The sequence below is a fragment of the Peromyscus maniculatus genome, chromosome 1, assembly GCF_049852395.1.
Source record: "Peromyscus maniculatus bairdii isolate BWxNUB_F1_BW_parent chromosome 1, HU_Pman_BW_mat_3.1, whole genome shotgun sequence".
Lineage (NCBI taxonomy): Eukaryota > Metazoa > Chordata > Mammalia > Rodentia > Cricetidae > Peromyscus > Peromyscus maniculatus.
In genome coordinates, this window is record NC_134852.1 from 76850868 (window position 1) to 76872283 (window position 21416).

Sequence of the window (21416 nt, forward strand, 5' to 3'; positions counted from 1 at the left end):
TATGGTCCTCACCATCCATCCAGCAGCCCTTCCAGTTCAGATTTCTGTCTTCTTTCACTTGTGCTTTCACTCAGGCTCGCAGCATCTCTTGCTTGGGCCCTTCTAGAGCATTTTGACTTTGTCCATCACTCTCAGGCTGTGTAATGGCCTCCTGAAGAGTATGTCTGGCAATATGTAGCTGGGGTTTTTATTTCTTTTTTTAATTTTTGTTTGTGTATTTGTTTTTGAGACATGTCTCACCATATATCCCTGGCTGGCCGGGAGGGAACTTACTTTGTAGACTAGGCTGGTTTCCACATGCTGATATTAAAGGCATGTGCCACCATACCTGGCTTATGTCACTATTTCTTACAGTCTTCTCCCGTTTTCACCAATAAGTTTAGAGCAGTAGTCCTCAACATGTGGGTTGCAACCCCATAGGGGCGCATATCCAGATATCCTGCATATAAGATATCTACAATACAATTTATAACAGCAAAAATACAGTTATGAAGTATCAATTAAATAATTGTGTGTTTGGGGGTCACCACAACATGAGGAACTGTATTAAAAGGTCAGAGCATTCAAAAGCTTGAGAACCACTGGTTTAGAGTATGTTTATTTATAATACTTTGACCCTAAGTATATGAGTTTTTTGTTTTCCCCATGTAACAACTGATTCTCCAGCCTTCTGGATACCAACCAGTCATTAACCCAGACCTTCAACTCAAGCCTCAGGCCTATAAGGTGGCCACTTGCTGATGCCAGTCTCAAGTTGAGGCTTTCTACATGTCTGATCCACTACCTGAGTTCAGTAGTTGGTAAACTGGCTTATAGAAAACTATTGCTTTATTGTCAAGGCTGTTCCAAAGGGTACAGATGAGCAGCCAGGAAGGGTGTGGTGCTTCTCATGTCTCTTGGGCTGTACCACCTGCTTCACAGCTCTTGGAGCCTTGTTGTTCAGTGATTTTCAATGGATGTTTCATAACATGCACATATTCATTGTAATCACTGGCCATTGTTAATAGAGTCCTCTATCCCTTCTCCCTTTCTGGAGTGGGGTTTGGGGCTAAAGTTCCACACCTCTATTAATGCCTTCGTCTTCATGTCTTTAGTACAGTGAAGGCATGGATACAGGTCGAGACACTCTGTTATCACAGTAGCATGTATAGTGTCCTCTCTGTCACCATACCCCAGTTTCATGTGGGCAACAAGAGCTTTTTCACTGTTTACCTGACAATCTAAGGCAGTGGCTCTCAGCCTTCCTAATGCTGCTCACACACACCTTCCTGTGAGGCTAGCTCCTGCCAGCCAACAAGGGCAGGGATATGGGGAGCCCATCATACAGCTCTCTGAACAGAAGTGTACGTGCCTGAAGCCCCAACTCAGTTTAGAAAGCAAATCAATTAGTAGTGAAGGCTGCAGGACCAAGGAGGAAGGGGTGGGTGGCATCTAGATCGTACTGAAGTGCAGGGTCTCTTCTTTGGTTTTTAGAGTAGTATCCAGCACTGAGTTGTCTGCCCTGGAGAATATATGTAAAGCTATCATCAAAGAGAAGCAACCGTTTGAAAGATTGGAAGCCAGAAAGGACTCACTCCTGGAAATGTTTAAGGTAACTAGGAAAACTTAGCATGAAGTTCTCTCACTAGGAAGGAATGTTAAAAGCTATTAACATAGACTAGCTTCTTCTTTCCTGTTGTTTTTCTTTTGGCTTAGCGGCCACACCTGAATCTACTGATATTTTAACTACCATTGTTATGCCCGGATCGTAGGTACCCCAAAAGACCACCATGGAGACCGAATTCCACATGTAAAAGCAGAGAGCCTTTATTTTCAAGCTCTGAGCTTGGTCTCTCTGTCTGTCCCACACAGCAGCTCAGCAGCGGCATGAGCAGAGAGCCCAGGGGGTAGGGATTTTATCATAACAGAGATTGGGGTGAGGGGATTTCCAGGGTTCAGGACCCTGATGGGCTGACATTTATCTAGGTGTATCGGGAATGTTTGGGATGTCAGGTATTTCCTCTTAGATGTAGGCCCTCCCTGGGTGAGGTCAGCTTATGCTTTTCCTGGGTCCAGGTGTTGCCTGCCAGGAGCTGTGTCTGGGCTTCTAAGCCTGTCATGGCAGCTGTGTGGTCAAGATGTTTTGGCGCCCCCTACGCCACCTGTGCCCCACTGCCCTGCAGTCAGCACCCCCTGCTCAGACCACGCCTGGTGGGATTTCTCATCCCACTGGCACTGGCTCGGCCACAGCTACCAAATGTAGGGTTTGGGTTTCTTTTGGTTTTTGGTTTTTTTTTTTTTTTTTTTTTTTTTTTTTTTTTTTGAGCCAGGATTTCTTTGTGTGGCTTTGGTGCCTGGATCTCGCTGTGTAGACCAGACTAGCCTCAAACTCACAGAGATCTACCTGGCTCTGCCTCCCAAGTGCTGGGATTAACCACTGACCAGCCAAATGTAGGTTTTTAACTAAGTCTCTATCATTCTATTTACCAATAAAGACTCAGGAGTCAGATGTTGGGGTGAAAACCTGCTACCTCAGAGAAGCTGAGAAGCAACCGGCTGACCTTTCTTTTTGGTGGGAGACCCAGCAAGAGAAGCATCTCTCCCCTCATCCCAAACAACAACCAAAAAAAGACAGAAAATCTCTAAGTCCCTCCCTATTCCTTCCTGTGTGTCTCTCTATCCGTGTTCTTCAATCCTCCATCCTCTCTATGGCTAATTCCTATCCACTAGTTGCTGGCTCTGCCCACTGACCCAAGGTTAATTTTATTAACATGGTTTTGGAGTTTCACAGTGTGATGTATCTCACATGTCCCTCCCCGTAAATAAGTGACTATTGCCCAGCTGCCAGTTGTATATTCTGGAGAGCTGTTGTGAGGTGTGAGCGGTCACATGGACAGTCTGCAGAGCTGTTGTGGGGTGTCAGTGGTCACATGGACAGTCTGCAGAGCTGTTGTGAGGTGTCAGCGGTCACATGGACAGTCTGCAGAGCTGTTGTGAGGTGTCAGTGGTCACATGGACAGTCTGCAGAGCTGTTGTGAGGTGTCAGTGGTCACATGGACAGTCTGCAGAGCTGTTGTGGGGTGTCAGTGGTCACATGGACAGTCTGCACAGCTGTTGTGAGGTGTGAGCGGTCACATGGACAGTCTGCAGAGCTGTTGTGAGGTGTCAGTGGTCACATGGACAGTCTGCAGAGCTGTTGTGGGGTGTCAGTGGTCACATGGACAGTCTGCAGAGCTGTTGTGGGGTGTCAGTGGTCACATGGACAGTCTGCACAGCTGTTGTGAGGTGTGAGCGGTCACATGGACAGTCTGCAGAGCTGTTGTGAGGTGTCAGTGGTCACATGGACAGTCTGCAGAGCTGTTGTGGGGTGTCAGTGGTCACATGGACAGTCTGCAGAGCTGTTGTGAGGTGTGAGTGGTCACATGGACAGTCTGCAGAGCTGTTGTGAGGTGTGAGCGGTCACATGGACAGTCTGCAGAGCTGTTGTGGGGTGTCAGTGGTCACATGGACAGTCTGCAGAGCTGTTGTGAGGTGTGAGTGGTCACATGGACAGTCTGCAGAGCTGTTGTGGGGTGTCACTGGTCACTTGCTGTACCATTTCCCTCATATTTCCTGAGACATTTCAGGCAATCATTGGCAGGTAAAGAGCCAGGAGAGTAATTTTTGTGTATGTTTATAGGTCTGATTAGTTTGGAGTATGAATAATATGGCACTGCTGGTATTACTGATCCACTTGGAGAATGACATCTTGTTTAATAAAGCAGAAAGTATGGCCAATTAACAGTTGAACTAAAACATCTGACCACTGCTCCTAACAATATCTATTTATAATCCTATACAAAATCCTCCAGTCTACGTTCCCTCCCTCCCTCGAATTGTTTATGTGAGTAGGTGTTACCTGAGTGTATGTCTGTGCACCATGTGCATGCTGTGGCTATGGAGGCCAGCAGAGGGCATTGCAGACCCTGGAACTGGAGTTACAGATGCTTGTTAGCTTCCATGTGGGTGCTGGGAATCGACCTGGGTCTTCCGCAAGAGCAGCCAGTGCTCTTAACTGCTGAGCCAACATTTCAGAAGCCCCTTTCTGAGTTCTTAATTAATTTTCTTGTTTGTTTTAAATATCTAACCCAGAGTGACTTGCATAAAACTTTAAGGGTGTCTCTTTTTTTTTTTTTTTGACCAATGCACTTAAATAAATTAGATTTTTCCGGCCAGGCATGGCGGCAGGCAGATCTCTGTGAATTCGCAGTCAGCCTGGTCTACAGAGTAAGTTCTAGAATGGGCTCCAAAGCTACACAGAGAAACCCTGTCTCAAAAAACCAAAATAAATAAACACACAAACAAACAAATAAATAAATAAATAAATAAATAAAAATTAGATTTTCTTTTCAAATTACACATATCAAAGAAAACCCATACTTTGAAAGTACAGCATTGTCAGCTGAGGGGCTTGACTTTAAGAGCTAGATGGTTTTGATTAAAGGTACAATTATTCCTTTTTGTGTGGGAAAATATGTAAAAGTAACTGTCTTAGCTAGGGTTTCTGTTGCTGTGAGGAGACACCATGACCATGGCAACTCTTGTAAAGGGAGACATTTAATTGGGGTGGCTCACAGTTTCAGCTGTTTAGTCCATTATCATCATGGTGGGACATGGTGGTGTGCGGGCAGACATGATGCTGGAGAAGGAGCCGAGAGTTCTACATCTTGACCCACAGACAACACAGTGGTTTGAACTAAGCATAGCTTGAGCACAGGAGACCTCAAAGCCTGCCTCCACAGTGACACACTTCCTCCAACAAGGCCACACCTCCCAATAGTGCCACTCCCGATAAGCTCATGGGGGCCCATTACATTCAAACTACCACAGTAACATTACCATTTTAACCGTTTCTGAATACATAGTTCTGTGGCACTGAGTAGATATGAAAACATCAGCATGGTCAGCTCACAGAATGGTTTCACCTTCAGAGTGGAAACTCTACCATTAAGGTCCAACTCTCCACTCCCCCACTACCCACCCTGGCATGCAGCCCTCTGCTTATTGTTCTGTAAGTTTGAGAAGAACCTCACCCACTTCAGTGAATCACACACTGTCTACCTGTGACTGGCTTGTTTTGCTCACTGTGAGGCCCTCAAGAGTCGCTAGTGGTGCAGAGTATGCCAGTTTTCTTCTTCTTCTTTTTTTTTTTGTAAAAGCTAAGTAATAAACCCCCCTCTGTGTGTGTGTGTGTGTGTGTGTGTGTGTGTGTGTGTGTGTGTGTGTGTGTCTTTGTGTTTGTCGGTTCATCTGCCCATAAATACTGGAATTGCTTACATTCCAACAATTGTGTATATACTGATATGAATATGAGCATAGAGATTTCTGATGATTTTTACTTCATATATGTATATACATACTTCACACACACACACACACACACACACACACACACACATATATCAGAAATGGAATTGCTGGATCATGAGGAGCTCTATTTTCAATTTTTTAGGATGTTCCATAGCATTTTCTATGGCAGTCTCACCATTTATAGTCTGTACAGTTTTTCCACATCCTTACCCACAAATCTAGTTTTCTGAATTTTGTATTTTGTAACAGCCATCCACTGGGTGTGGAGTGGTGTCTCATTGTGTCTTGATTTGCATTTTCTTAGGACATGACGATACCGAGCCTCTTTCAGGGCACTTACTGGCCATTTGTATACATTCTGCTAAGGCCCGGCAACTGTTTCTGAATGATAGCAGGCTGTTTGCGGGTTGGGTTGGCATTATAACAACTTATATGTTCCTGGTGTCGGTCTGCACATCAGCCAGTCACAGATGTTACTTCCATTCTGTGGGCTGCCTTCACTTTTCGGCTAACTCCTGAGAACTAACCATACCAGCTTTTGTGAAGGAGGATGGCTTGACTTGAACGTATTGGGATGAAGCAGTTACATTGTACAAAGGCAGGCTTTTTTCTCCCAACAACTTTCCTTAGTTATTTAATATGAATTAATACTTGATACTGTGATTATTGCAATAAAAACAGAGAAAAGGGTGAATTACCTTAGTATGCTCACTATAATTAATGATACCATGTCTTTTTAGCAAATGAAATGATGTAATGTAAACTTGGTTTTTATGAAAATCATGGAAATGTGCCCTAGGAATTGGCTTTATTTTATGTAGTTAAAATGGGATCTTCTAGAAGAGTACTGTTCAATAGAATCTGAGCCAAGTGTATAACCTTGAATCACATGATAGCTACATTTTAAGAGTAAAACAAAGATGGAATTAATTTTAAACACATAGCGGATATAAAAACACGCACACCCCACCTCTGTGGTCCTCTGTGTTTATACTCAAGGCATGGTCGTAGGTGAGGTTTTACCAGCCACGTGACTCTGGAGTCCTGTACTGGACAGTGTCGCTCTTTGCTGTGAGCACAGCATGTCCATAGTGTCCCAACACCTTCAACAGAGTAGAGTGTCTCTCAGAGCTTCTTAAAAGGAATAGTTTTCCCATTAAAACATTTGTGTAATAATATGTAAACTTTTTTTTGTAGTACAATAAATTTAAGTGCCGGATTCTGAAGGAGAAAGTCGACACCCCAACGACCACTGTTTACAGGTCGGTGTGCACCAGCTTTAAGTGGCCCAGTGGGGTCTTGGAGCTTAGCAGCAGCTGCCCTGTGTCCCGGTGGGGAACAGAGGATGGCTTTCTGGTTTATCACAGTGATGGGACAGTTAAAAGGATGTCTCCGCACACAGTGCCTTCAGAAGATCTTTTGAGCTGTTGGAATTTGCATAGAGGCAGTGATCTGTGATCTGAGGCTCGACGGGTCGTTCCTCTCACTGACCCTGAATGAAAGCTCGCCCCATATGTGTAGACAGTGCATCCTTTAAAACCTGTGTGTCCTGGCTGCCTTGCCACGGCTGTAAGAAAACATACTGAGCAAAAGTCAGTTAGTGGAGAGAATGCTTTATTTGGTTTACATCTGTGGGCCACAGGCAGCCACTGAGGGAAGTAAAGGCAGGGATCCAAGCAGGCACTTGAAGCAGAAACCACGCAGAAGGAAGGCAGATGCAGGCAGAGCTCTGTCTTCAAGGCCTGTCTGGTCTACATATTGAGTTCCAGGACAGCCAGGACTGCATAAAGAGACCTTGTTCCAAAAAAAACAAATGAACAAACAAAAATAATGATGGAGGGATGGAGGGAGGGAGGAAGGAAGGAAGGAGAGAGAGAAAGAAAGAAAGAAAGGAAGGAAGGAAGGAAGGAAGGAAGGAAGGAAGGAAGGAAGGAAGGAAGGAAGGAAGGAAGGAAGGAAGAGGGAAGAAAGAAACCCTGCTTCCTGACTTACTCTCCGCTAGCTTCTTATATGGCATGTGACCATCTGCCTAGGAAGGTGCTTCCCATGGTGGGCTGGGCACTGCTATATCAATTAAGACAAGACAAATCCCTCACAGACAAGTCCACAGACCAACCTGATAAAGGCAGTTACTCAGTTGAGACACTGTTTCAGTTGATTCTAAGCTGTGTCAAATTGATAGTTAATGCTAATTGGGACAATATGATAATGTGGCTTATAATAAACAGTCCAAATATAACTATGTCTGGGCATGTCTTAATCTCTCGTTATAGGTGTGGTCCACTAATCGACCTTTGTAAAGGCCCCCATGTAAGACACACTGGAAAAATTAAAGCCATAAAAATTTTCAAGGTAAGGATTTTTTTAAGTTTAGAAATATAGCAAACAAGGTAAACTACATAAGGGATTTCCCTCATGTCTGCTGTAGTTTGAACATGATGGTATTTTAAAACTCTTCCTTCTTATTTCACTAAAAGTAATGTTTTAGAATCTTGATAATTAAAACACTATATAGCTTCTGATGATTATTTAATCTTATTCTAAATAGTATAATGCATATCTTTTTATATGGCCATTTCTTTATTTCTTTATTTAATATGTATATAGAAGAGGGAACCAGATTTCATTACAGATGATTATGAGCCACCATGTGGTTGCTGGGAATTGAACTCAGGACCTCTGGAAGAACAGCCAATGCTCTTAACCTCTGAGCCATTTCTCTAGTCCCTATGGCCATTTCTTAAAGCTTGATTTTTATTTGTGTGTGTGTGTGTGTGTGTGTGTGTGTGTGTGTGTGTGTCCCTGCAGAGGCCAAAAGTGTCAGATCACTGAAGTTACTGCCTGAGGTGGGTGCTAGGAGCTGAACTCAGATCTTCTGCAAGAGCAGCAAGTGCTCTTAACTACTGAGCCACCCCTCTAACCCTCTATAGTTTTTAAGTATACTGTTCCTTCTTTAGATGCCCCTGTATCCACAGGTTTCACGTCTATGGACTTAGTCTATGGAAATATTTGAAGAACAAATTGTGCCTATGCTGAGCATGTATAGACAGACACCTGCATAGCTTGCATTAGGTACTCTGGAGATGGCTTAAAGCGTGCTTATACAGGCTTGCAAATGTAGTTTTATAGAAGAGACTTGAATGTCTGCAGGGTCAGGTGCCTGTGGAGGAGGGAGAACTAGCCCTTTGCAGTCACCAAGGACAGCTATGCAGAGGATTTCTTGGATTTCCCAATGAGAACAAGAGCATCCTTCTGCATGTGAGAATGATGTACCATAGTTAAAAGAGACAAGCAGAAGGGGTGGAACCCTGCCCTGGTGATCATAAGCAGCGGGGCTGACTTTCAGGTCCCAGCCTTTCTGCACTTTGGTTTTCTCAAGGTGAAACACAGGTTTGAATTACCCATCACCCACTGATGCTCATCATCTCAAGCCATAGACTAGAGAGGCTGACACTCCCATGAACCTCTGGCCTTTTCTGGTTCCAGCTTGGTGATCACAGCGGCTCCTCAGTCTTCCCTCCTTCCTGTTACCTGTCACTTTCATTCCTAGAAGTCACAGCAGACTTTTTATGCAATTCACTGATTACTGCTATAATTTGGATGAAAAGTTTTTTATTAGACTCAGTTTGAGACTCTTCCAAGCACTACAAGGAAATCTGTAACTGAGCATGGTGGATTTTAGAATGGAAAATTGCATACATGTTGTAGAGTGGTGTTACTGCCTAGTGTTTGGTTGTTTTTGCTTAGAATTCCTCAACATATTGGGAAGGCAATCCTGAAATGGAAACATTGCAGAGGGTCTATGGAATATCCTTTCCTGATAGCAAAATGATGAAAGGCTGGGAGAAGTTCCAAGAGGAGGCCAAGAGCCGGGACCACAGGAAAATCGGGAAGGTATGCCCACACCATCGTCACACAGACACCCCTTTGTTGCCCATAAGTGCACCTCACAAAAGACAGTCTTAAGAGGGGTATTTCTTCTTCCTTTGTGTTCCGTTCCATTGACACTTGTTGTCTGCAGCTGAGTTCTTCAGACCCACACCAAAAGTTGTTAGCCAGTTCCCATCCTCTGTCTTCTGTGGGGTTTAGAAGCTCTTGTGAGAGTTTACTTTATCATGGTATAAAAACAAGGTAGGTGGACCTAGGGTTTTAATCTCCATCCTGCCAGGATTGAGCTGTGCCCTGTGATGGGCAGAACATTCGTTTATGAAGCTGTCCACATCTGTGGTGAGAAGTGGTTGGCGGTGCTGCTGGGAGACACCCTGTGCAGAGGGCAGACTCTCAGGGGTTGGCACCGTGAGAAGGTCACATCACCTGAAACCCACCTTCTGCAGTGGACTTTCTTTCTCATCTTATTATGTTGTCCCCGCATGAGACCTATGTTCTAAATGTCTGAAGAAAACTCAGTCAATTAGCTACTGACTTACACTTTAAAAAATTAGTAGTGAAGAAGAAAAGTAATTATAAATGTAACTGACAATTTTTCATGTGCTATTGTATATGCATTATATGTCTGGATAGACACTGAGGGACTTTGGGATGCCTAGCAATAAACGATGGGAGGATAAAATGACATTTTATGACTGTCACATCAGATATGATAAACATTAAGCAAGAGATGAAATTTGAAATGCAATTATTGTTTCAATCTAGGAACAAGAGCTTTTCTTCTTCCATGACCTGAGCCCTGGAAGCTGCTTCTTTCTCCCCAGAGGAGCCTTCATTTATAATACACTTACAGATTTCATACGAGTAAGTTAGTTTTTAGAAATATTCTTATTTATCTACATTCTACATCTTACTATCTTCTCTCATAATAAGGGTTTCCATTAATTTTTAGTAATGTAAGAATTTTGGAACTAAAAAACAAAATGCTAGATTCTACCTGAAGACATGGAGATGGTTTACTTTCTTGAATTTCATAAAATACAGGCATTGTATCCTAAGTCTCTAAGGATGTGGAACATTACAATCTACTGAGTGTAGCTCTCCTGTGGCAGAGAATGCTGCTCTGAGAGGCACTGCTTCTCCAAGGTGACTAGTGGGCCCCAGTGCCTTCTGCTCACTCGGCATAACTACCAGGTAACCAGACATCTCCAGGAGGGGAGTGAAGTTGTGTCTGCCCCCCATGGTTGAGCCTGCTTAGTGTTGCAGGCGTAGGCTTAGGGCTTTGAAGATACTGCTCAGAGGTGGGCCGTTTGGACTGCTGGAGCTAATTTTCCAATCTTCCCTTGTTTAGTCTTTCCTATAACAGTTACTGCCTTGCACTGTGGCATGCTGTTGACATGTGGTGGTGATTCCTTAAGAGTGTGTTGTCCAGACTATAGTGGGCAGCCTTATGGTCCCATGGTTTTCAGTTCCTGTTGTTTTCTTAGTTTGTGTGAGGGGACTCTTGGGTTCCCACAATCAAACTGCCCCTCAGTGCATTTCTCAGAATATACCCAGCAGTGAGTGAGGTGGAATCTGCCTAAGTTTTGCTGCCTGATTTCTATGTACTGATCACTGATCGCTCTCAGACTCCCTCCAAAGACCATTGTGCTCTCTACAGCTCATTTGCAGAGGTTCCACTTGGCTCAGTAAATATTTCCTTCATATCTGTTATGAAGAAAACACTCCAGACTTACCTTCATGCTTAGACCCTTGGGACCTCATGTCTTACTTAGCACCTCTTCCTCCTGTTCCTCTTCACCCTGGTTGCTGTCTTCATGTCTCAGATTTTGGAATCCTTCTGTTCTGAGCATGTCTTCCTCTTGCCTGTTTCTCCCTAACCCCCATTCGAGGGATCGCTTTCTTCAGGACCTTTCTGGGAAAAGGGGCATCCATCAAATGTGCTGGGCCGTCGCTATGGCTACAGCTCTTCCTTCTCTTCCCTCCCTTCTTGCACTGTGCCTGTGGAGGCTGAGGTTGACCTCTATGGAGTAGCACTTGGCCTGCATTCCTTGCAGTAAGGACAACCACTGTAGGCATTAGAACAGAGGCAGGGGAGTGAGGCCTGAAGGGTGATTGAAGAGTCTGGAGGTTTGGGTGGGTGGTAGTGATGACTCACTGCTGCTTCCCTGTGCTCTTTGCTTTGGCATCAGCATAGCCCTGGTCCCTGAAACTCCAGGCTAGGTATGGATGAATAAGCACAAAGCCGTTCTGGTGGCCTTAAAGGGCTCTCTTGTCTTTTATAGATGCAAGACAGACATGGCTGATGGTCAGGCCCAAGTCTGATTGCGTGGGTTGCTGCACTAGAAAGCATTTAAATACACAACCCCAGTGGTCTCTAATGCTAAGGGAAGGGCTGAGCCCCTTAAGTTCCCAGATACCCTTGTGTGAAGTCATGGTCTCATCATGCATAAAAGAACTTCCAAATGACCTCAGCTAGTTTTTTATGTTTGTTTTTTACTTGCTTTTTTCTTTCAAGGGACTCATGTAGACCTGGCTAGTCTTGAACTTGCTATATATATAAGGGTAGCTGAAGTTCTGATTTTCCTGCCCCACTTCTCAAATGCTGAGGTTACAGCAAGTGCCACCATGCCCAGTAACCCCAGCTAGTTGTGACCCTAATTCTCAGTCATGTGATTTTGATTCTTTCCTCCTCTAAAAATTTTTCAATTGTGTGTCTTATATAATACATAAAATAACTAGAGAGAATGATGCTGTCTTCCTGTGGGATGTTCACCCTCTGCCAAGATGGAAAACAATAACTCAGTGACCTGGTTTATTTGTTTGTTTGTTTTATCATCTTGAAACAAGCTGCAGTCATCTAGGAAGAAGGAACCTCAATAGAGAAAATGCCTCCATCAGACTGGCCTGTAGGCAAGTCTGTGGTCATTTTCTTGATTGATGATTGATGTGGGAAGGCCCAGCTCACTGTAGATGCTGCCATCCCTGGGCTTCATGGTTCTCTATGTCTCCATTTGACAGGCTGACAGGTCTGGGTCTCTCGTCAGCTCCCAAAGACTCCAAGAAAGCAGCTCTGCCCCATTCTTATGTTCTGCTACTGAGGAGCAAACTATTAGAAGTCTCATCTGGTTGACACACCACTGAGTGTCCAATAAGATCTTGTTTGAGAGCAGATGAGGTTCCTTGGTATCAAGTACATTCCTTCTCTATCTTCAGACCTTTGAGTGAAAGATCCATGACACCTCCTGGCCACCTCCTTCTTCCCCCACATTATATAAAGATGATGGAGGGAAAGGATACAGAAGACAGTTCTCTTCGGAGATGGCAGGAGGGTAGGAGGCACTTGGTGGTGGCCATGGCCAGGCTGTAGAAGTTCTGATGTCTACCACTTGTCTCTGCCCCCACCTGGTCTTCCCTCTGTTCACAGATGTCAACACAGATTAGCGTTGCCTGATCTTAAACTTCATGCAAGTGGGATCACATTGTTGTGTTTTGGTGCTTCTTTTGTTCAACTTTGTGTCTGAGATTCAGCCAAGCTGTGGTGGTGTGTTAGGGGTTGGTGGTGTTATTTCAGGTACTTCATTTTGTGGGTGCCATACATGATAATCCATTATGCCATAGGTGTTTAGATCACTTCCAGTTTAGAGCTACCATACATAGTCCACCATGAACTTTCTTGTTTTTTGGTACATACAGCTACTCACTTCTGGGAAATAGAAATCACAAGACAGTCGTTTGGACTAAGATTTTATACTAGACTAACAAGTCCAGATGGAGTCAACCATGCTAAGGTTCATCACCAATCAAGGGCCCACTGCTTACCTCACCTTCAGAGAGACCTGGGTCAGAGAGGGAATAGCCAAACTCCTTAAACAGGCCGTTGTCTGTTGGCATGAGAGTGACAATTCCCTCTGTGTTCCTTCTTAAAGGAAGTAATATTAGTGAAACAGCCAAGGCTACCGCAACAGTTGTTTTCTGTTCCTTGTTCCCTCCTGGCAAGGGAAATCATTTTGAGATGAGTGCTTCACTTTGGGGTTTTGTTTCCTTCTTAAATCTTCCTCTGTCCTTGAAAGTCCTAGAGCAGAGAGTAAAGCCATTGCAGATAACTAAATTGCTGTAATTTTGTCTTTGGTATTCTCTAAAAATAGAATTGCTAGGTCATGGGGTATTTTTATTGACTGTAGATTGATTTTGAGTCACAGTCTTCTATATCTACATCAGTCTCAGACTTGCAATCCTCCTGTGTCAGCCTCCCATTTCTGCATATTAAAGATGCATACCACCACACCCACGTAAAACTTGCTTTGCACAAAACCAGATATGTAGATCAACAAAATAGAACAACAACAACAACAAAAAACAACCCAGATTTAAGTTCATGCAAAGATGCCACAAAGAGTGGAGAAAAGATAACATCTTCATCAAAGATGTTGACAGGTAAAACTGGCTATCTGCATGTAGAAAAATGAGACTAGATCCCTGTCCCTCACCCTGCACAAAACTCAACTCCAGATGGATCAAAGACCTCAACATAAAACCCGAAAGTGAAACTGCTAGAAGACGCTAGGGTGTATGCTACAGGATACATGTAGGCATAGGCAAGGGTTCCCAAAAGGGATGCTGGTCACTCAGGAAATGAGGCCAGCAGCTGACAGATGGGGCTCAGGAAACTGAAGAGCTTCTGTGTAGAGAAGGGAATAGTCAAACAAGCAAAGAGGTGTCTGGGAGAAACATTTTGCCGGCTACCCCCCCCCCCGCCCCCACCCCTGCACCATGTGCTCCAGGCTATCTGGTCCTCAAGCTCTGGGCGGTTCTCCCGCCTCCACCTCCCATCTTGAAGTAGGAATGCTGGGATTACAAATGCTCACTGTGGCCTCTGGCTTTTTTTTTTTAAAAAAAGCGTGGGTTTTGGAGATCAAGCTGAGGTTAGCAGGCTTATCTGACAAGTGCTTTTCCTCTCTGAGCCATCTTGCCAGCCCAGTTTGGCTATCGATTTCCCTAAAAACTAAGGAAGTATTAACATAATATAGCCAGTCATCTCTTTGGGTTATATAACATAATATAACCAATCAATTCTTCTCCTAGCTGTGTATCAAAGAAAAATGAAAAGTTGTTGCTACACAGTGACCTGCACTGGGCTGTTCCTAGCTTTCTTTCCTAATGGTGCAGAAAGTCACCAGCTTGTGAGAGGCTGGGCATCATGCTTGTCTAGTAGACCACTCCTCAGCTGAAAGGAGCAAGGTCCTAAAACTGCAGTGAGAAAGCAACCTCCAAACATTATTGAATTACATACTTCAAACTGGTGAACTTTCTTGCATGTAAATTGTACCCCAATAAAGTTGTTTTGTGGTAAAATATAGAATCAATATTGACAATTTAGGCATTTTAAACTTACAACTCCTTCTCATTGAGCATGTTTATATTGTTATATAGCTATCACCATCCTTCCCCAGAATTCTTTTCCTCTTATAAAACTCAAAGTCTTCAGGGTTTTGTCATGATCCCAAATTGAAATTCTGCACTCATCAAACACTAACTTTCCTTTGCCCTCCCCAGTGTCTAGAGCAGTGGTTCTCAACCTTCCTGATGCTGTGACCATTAATACAGTTCCTCATGCTGTGGTGACCCCCAACCATAAATTATTTTCATTGCTACTTCATAACTGTAATTTTGCTACTGTTATGAATCGTGATATAACTATTTTTTGGAGATAGACGTTTTCCAAAGGAATCACGGCCGACAGGTTGAGACCCACTGGTCTAACGCCCCCACTCTGCTTTCTGGCATTGCTCAGAAGTGAAATGAGAGGACAGTTGACTTTTTACAGACTTTTTTAGTCTGTTTTGCTATTAATATAGGCAAATGAGCTCTCATATGCTTTAATTTACATAATGTCCTTATTTTCTTCCTCTCTCTGTTTCTTTACTTAAACTATATCTTTTGTAAGAGGAATGTTGTGTAGTTCACCTTCCTGTATTTGGCTACCTATGTCTTCTTTGTCCTGTGTTCTCCCTGTGAGCCTCTGTTTTTGTGAATTATTTTTCAGGAGAGGGCTTGCACACGGGGCAGGTTCTCAGCAGTGCCAGGCTGCCGAGACCGTCTGCCGGCCCGATAGCAACAGCCTCTAAGCTTGATGCCAAGTCCTCGTCTGCCCAGGTGAGGGCAGAGAGATAGGGATGTGTGGTGTGAGTACAGTGAGCCTCTGTGGAGGCAGTGTGGGCAGGGCCTGTCCCCCTCAGAGCTAAGGCTGCCTTTCTGTGGAAGACCATACAGGCAGCCGAGTGGGCTGGTCGGCACATCTTCCAGACACAAAGGAAACTCCAGAGCTCTGAAGTCAGATGACTCTGGCTTGTAGTGAGTAAAGGTGAGGCACCTTTGTTTGTGTTGGCTACCAACTATCTGGACAGCAGATCATGCATAAACAGTGATGCCCTGGCACCTCTGCCCACCCAATTCTTCTCCCTTTCATCTTGGAAATTGTCTATCCACTGCCTCTTCCTTTACCCCTCTCACCTTTAAAAGAATCGTTTTAGCCGGGCAGTGGTGGCGTACGCCTTTAATCCCAGCACTCGGGAGGCAGAGGCAGGCGGATCTCTGTGAGTTCGAGGCCAGCCTGGGCTACCAAGTGAGTTCCAGGAAAGGCGCAAAGCTACACAGAGAAACCCTGTCTCAAAAAACCAAAAAAAAAAAAAAAAAAAGAATTGTTTTTATTTCAAAATTTTGTGCGGTGAATTGTGCTTTTTGATAACATGGGAAATTGTGTTAACACTGTAACAATTAGGATATAGAATAGTTTTATCATCTCTAATAGTTCCCTCTTGCTACCCATTTTGAGCTGAACCCTCCCCACCCTCAATCTTAGGTAAACTCGGTGGATCCATTCCCTATCCCCAAACTTTTGGTATATAAATGGGATTATAACTGTATAGCCTTTTGAAAATGACTTTGTATCTGTTTGGTTTCTCAGTGGTCCACCCTTTCCTGCTGAATGGTATTCTGTTGTTCAAACACAGAACAGCTTATTTATCTTCTTCCTGACTGAAGCTCATTTGGATATTTGTTCCCAGTTTTGACAATTGTAAATATTTTGCTATAAATATTCATGTATGGGTTTTTGTATGAGCATAAGTTTTCATTTTATTTTAGCAAATATCTAGGAGAGTCATTCCAGGGTCTCATGGCAAGCTATGTTGAACTTTAAAAGAAAACATCACCCTAGCCAGGCAATGGTGGCGCACACCTTTAATCCCAGCACTTGGGAGGTAGAGGCAGGAGGATCTCTGTGAGTTCGAGGACAGCCTAGTCTACAGAGTGAGTTCCAGGACAGCTAGGACTGCTTCACAGAGAAACCCTGTCTCAAGAAAGAAAAGAAAAGGAAAGAAAGAATCACACCAGTTTCCATTTTTAGTGACTATTATTTTTGTGTTCCTTGCAGCACTGTATGAGGTTCCCTTTAGGAATCTTGTCAGTCCTGTGTTTTGAATTTCCAGATCTGCTTGACTCACTGAGATTAGAGACATAGAAGGAGAGGTTCTCATCCTCAGACTTGCTCACCTGTTGGCCTCCTCTTTCCTCACAGTGGCAGTGGATTTCTTTGCAGACATGTAAAGTCTCAGAGCACTATCTTTCCATGGGGGGGGGGGGGGAGTCCTGAGGGATGCACTCCGTGGTTTAGCTGAGAAGAGTCTGCTGAAGGAAATAGTGACAGAGGGGTCTGTCTAGTCAGGAGGGACTACAGAGGGACAGTGGAGCACACAAGGATGACCCAGGGGGAGCTGCTTCGTCTTCCCTGTCAGGTCTGAAGATGAGAGGATGAGTAAGATACCCAGAGAGCTGAAAGCCACAGAACAGAACTTAAGTAGAAAACAATGTCAGGACCAGTGTAAACTCAAGGCAGAGAAGGAGCAGGGAAGGAGGCAAGTACCCCAGCTTCCCTCTGCTGTTCTTGGAATCTTCAGAGTTTTCTATTGGCCAAACCCAGCCAGAAGTAACAAAAGAAGTATTAAAGATTTGCCTGAGAAACAGACCAATTGGGTACACAGAGGAATTGCTTGCTTACTGTGCGGAATTGCCATCGAGAGACGGGGTGATGTAAACCCAAGTCCAAGGGCAGGAGACTGCCTCTACCAGCTCAGTAGGCAGTCAGGAGCCAAAAGAAGCCAAAGTCTCCCTCTTTCGCCTGCTGTCCTTTTCACACACTCAGTGGATTAAATGATGCTCATCCACATCTTCAAGGGTCATCTATTTACCCTACCAACTTCAGATGCTGGTCTCAACCAGAATCTCGTTCTTCGATGCACCCCAAAGCAGTGTTCCATCTGAGCACCCCTTAGTGGAATCAAGCTGACAAAGAATTAACCATCACAGCAGATGGGGTGGGGTGGGGTAGATGGGGTCAGTGAGCATGCCCAGCACCAACACCCCTTGTGCCTCAGCACCCATTCATTCTGGGCTTGGATAGTGGCATTTGTTCCCCACAGTCTCAACCATGTGTCATCAAGTGATCTTAGTGCAATTTCACTTCAGATCTGAACTGTAGGTTCAGCAACTACTGGTGTGGGAATGCACAGGAGTGGGCATCGGCACCACATACACACAAATAAACAAACTTTATAGTTATTTTAGTGGAACTTTGTGAAAGAGCTATCGATGCAGAATTGCTTTAGCTTTTATAGAGAGAAGATATGTGAAAACTTTTTCAATAGTACTGATACTTAGGGGCCACTGAGATGTGTTTGAGTGACCAGGTCACTAGGCACAGGCAGAGAGATATGACAGGAAACTGTTACTTCAGGAGGCAAATGTGGTTCTCAGCACCCAGTCAGTCATCAAGATTCTGCAGGAGACCAGATGGAGGTGCCTGGATTATGGGCAGTGCTGGTGAGGTGGCTAGTCTTATGTCAACTTGACATAGGCTTAGTCATCTGAGAGGGGACCTCTCAATTAAGAAATGCTTCTATAAGATGGGGATGTGAGCAAGCCTGTAGGGCATTTTCTTAATTAATGATTGATGAGGGAGCCCATTGTGGTTGGAGCTATCCCTGGACTGGTGGTCCTAGGTTCTATAAGAAAGCAAGCTGAACAAGTCATGGGAAGCAAGCCAGTAAGCAGCTCCCCTCCATGACCTCTGTACTAGTTCCTGCCTCCAGGTTCCTGCCATGTGAGTTCCTGTCCTGACTTCCTTCAATGATGGATTACGATGTAGAAGAGTAAGCTCAATAAACCCTTTCCTCCCAACTGCCTTTGGTTGTGTTTAATCATAGCAATGGAAACACTAACTAAGACAGCTGGGTCATGAGCTTGCTCTTTCTCAGCAATTGCCTTTCTTTGCCCTTGAGAAATTGACAGCATAGTGTCAGACATATTTTCCCTCAACTTTTTCTTTTGAAAAGTTCAAATCTGTAGAAAAAGGTGCAGTGAGCATGCACTGTTTTCATTGGGATGTATCAGTAGCATTTTGAATTTGTGCTATCCTATACGTGATTCTATACTATGTGTATGTTATAGAGAGATATATATATCACCTATGTGTTAATATTTTATATTAAAATGTAGAATCTGTTGATTTCCAGGCATGGTGGGTATGCCTGGGAGGCCAAGGCAAGGAAGATTATGAGTTTGAGGGCCAGCCTGGGCTGATGGTGAAGCCCTGTCTAAGCAGCAACAAAAGGTTCTTCCTTAAATAAATGTAGTATCTACTGATGCTTTGCTTCATAGAAAATTGTCTTATTTGGTCCTGTGTGCCATAACAAAGTTCTAGGGACTTAGTGGCTTATAAATAATAAAAATCTATTTCTCACAGTCCAAGGGTTAAAAGTCTCAGATCAGGTCCCAACAAAGTCAGGTCTGTTGAGGGCCTGCTCTAGGTTGCAGACTGCTGCCTTCTTCTGGTAGCTTCATAAGACAGAAAGATGCCCAGGAATCCCTTTGTTAGGGATACTAATTATTTAATACCTTTATGGCCCAATCAGCAGCCTGAGGCCTCACCTCGTAATGTCATCTTTTAGGGTTAAGGTTTCAGTATATGAATTTGAGGAGAGAATACAAAACTTTATTCAAGAATAGTTTGACATAATTTCCAAACACCTTGATAAAATATTGATATCTAATATGAGTGTATTCATCATGGATAACTTTTTGAACATCTCCTTAGTTCAGCCTTAGAAGAGGTCTCTAATAAACACAATACATACTCACATGCATATACACACCGACTTTTGGTTTCCAAGATCATCTTTATTTAAATGTATAGAACTTTTTCTGTCATAACCACAAATAATTACCACCATTCATATGACATACCACTTTGTCAAGGATTTCTAATCTGGACAGACATGAAGGATGGGTAAGTGCCTTGCTGGGTAGCTGAGGTCCAGCATGTCCATCATTGTCCTGGGAAATGTGTTCTGCTGAAAAATACCAGGGGCAGCTCTTTCCATCATAAAAGTATGCCTTTTTAAAAAATATATGAGAAATACTTTTTAGCTTGTTTGAAATATGGTTGTCTAGATTTGTGTCATGTGTTCATTAAATTTTTTACAAATGATTTATGAATATCTAAGGAATAATCAACCAAACTGCTATGTTGAAATTTAAAAATAGAAATAAAACTTTAAAAATACTTGGGGGGTTCTCCTCTCTTAGCCCCATGGATTTAATGAAGGAAGCTGCTAATAGGTGGGAGAAACTGCTGTGGCTTAGTAGATAACACTTGTTGTGTTACACATTAAAAGTCTCAGTTTTATTGCTGCTTAAAATTAAATGGGTCAATACTATAACGTGGAACAGGGCATTCAGATTTACAAGTTTTAAAATTATTAGGTCTTCTAAATCATAGGGAAAAGTGTTATAGTTTATTAGACTTCAAAGTTTTTAGTTATAGTGAAATAAGACACTAAGTATATAGAATTTCAGTTACTAAGTTTGAAAACACTGAAACATTTGTGTCTATACTATTTGCATCTGTTTGAATTTTTTTTTCTGTAAGATACCGGAAACAGTTTAGAAGAGGAAGGACTCATTTTGGCTCCCAGCTCAGAGAGCCCATTGTTGGCTGGCTCTGCCATCTGGGGAGCTGTGCTGAACCAGAGCATCATGGTAGAAGGCTGGAGGAGCAAAGTGACTCACCTCCTGACAGCCAGGAACAGAGGACAGAGATGCAGGGGACCAGATTCAGAAGATGCAGATCCCAAGGAGACATCCCAGGGATGTACGTCCTCTAATTAGGCCCTGCCTCTGAAAGTTTCCATTACTGCCCAACAGTGTCATCAAATTAGGAATCCACTGATGAAGTCAGAGTTCTCACGGCTCAGCCATCTCCCAATGCTTGAGTCCACCAGCTGTGGACCAAACCTTCAACACATGAGCCTTCTAGGGGATACTGAATGGCAGTACTGTGGTATGCTGTGAAATAAATATACTAATGCAAGGTTTACTGTGAATATGCAGACTTTTTGTTCATAATCCACAAAACTGCCAATCTTAAACCTGTCACACCTGAACCTGAGGAAACAGGAATTAATAGAAGACATGACTTGAGTTTTAAAACAGTAGTTCATAGTGTTAGTCTTCTTGGAGTTGTGCTCTAACCTGGCAGATTTTAACATCAACCATGTTTGTCTTCAAGGAGGAGTATCACAAGCGTAACTTCACAGAAGTGCTCTCTCCTAACATGTACAACAGTAAACTCTGGGAAACCTCAGGCCATTGGCAGCATTACAGTAACAACATGTTCACCTTTGATATTGAAAAGGACACTTTTGCCCTCAAACCCATGAACTGTCCCGGGCACTGGTGAGTATTGGACATGAAGGGGACCCTGCACATGTACATAGTCCTTCATCCAAGTTAGCTTTGCATGTTGGTACTTTGCTTTTTAAGTGATTTCCTGTAACGGGAAGTGTGGAGGCTATTAATTGCCTTACCTCATTATTTCATTCTAGAGAATGAAGCTCCTTTTTAAAATGAGCCTGACAGGCATGGAATGTTAGCTGGGAACTGTAGCTGGAAGTTTTCCTGTGTCCTGCCAGGCCCTTAGGTCCCACAGCTACTTACAAAATAATCACTCAGAAGCTTATATTAATTGCCAACTGTATGGCCTATGGCAGGCCTCTTGCTAGCTAGCTCTTTCATCTTAAGTTAACCCATTTCTAGTAATCTATGTTTTGCCACGTGGCCGTGGTGTTACTGGTGTCTTGTTG

General features: G+C 43.6%; 1 protein-coding gene across 2 annotated transcripts in view; it reads left to right on the forward strand.

Moving 5' to 3' along the window:
* Positions 1 to 21416, forward strand: part of Tars3 (threonyl-tRNA synthetase 3) — a 52392-nt gene that overhangs the window by 10303 nt on the left and 20673 nt on the right. The window contains exons 6-11 of one of the 2 annotated variants that reach the window (XM_076544441.1): positions 1474 to 1591; positions 6526 to 6590; positions 7602 to 7680; positions 9076 to 9222; positions 9982 to 10080; positions 20843 to 21009. In XM_076544441.1, coding sequence (XP_076400556.1) covers positions 1474 to 1591; positions 6526 to 6590; positions 7602 to 7680; positions 9076 to 9222; positions 9982 to 10080; positions 20843 to 21009 — 675 coding nt within the window. The remainder of the gene's footprint in view (positions 1 to 1473; positions 1592 to 6525; positions 6591 to 7601; positions 7681 to 9075; positions 9223 to 9981; positions 10081 to 20842; positions 21010 to 21416) is intronic. The other variant, XM_076544445.1, reaches the window with a different exon arrangement.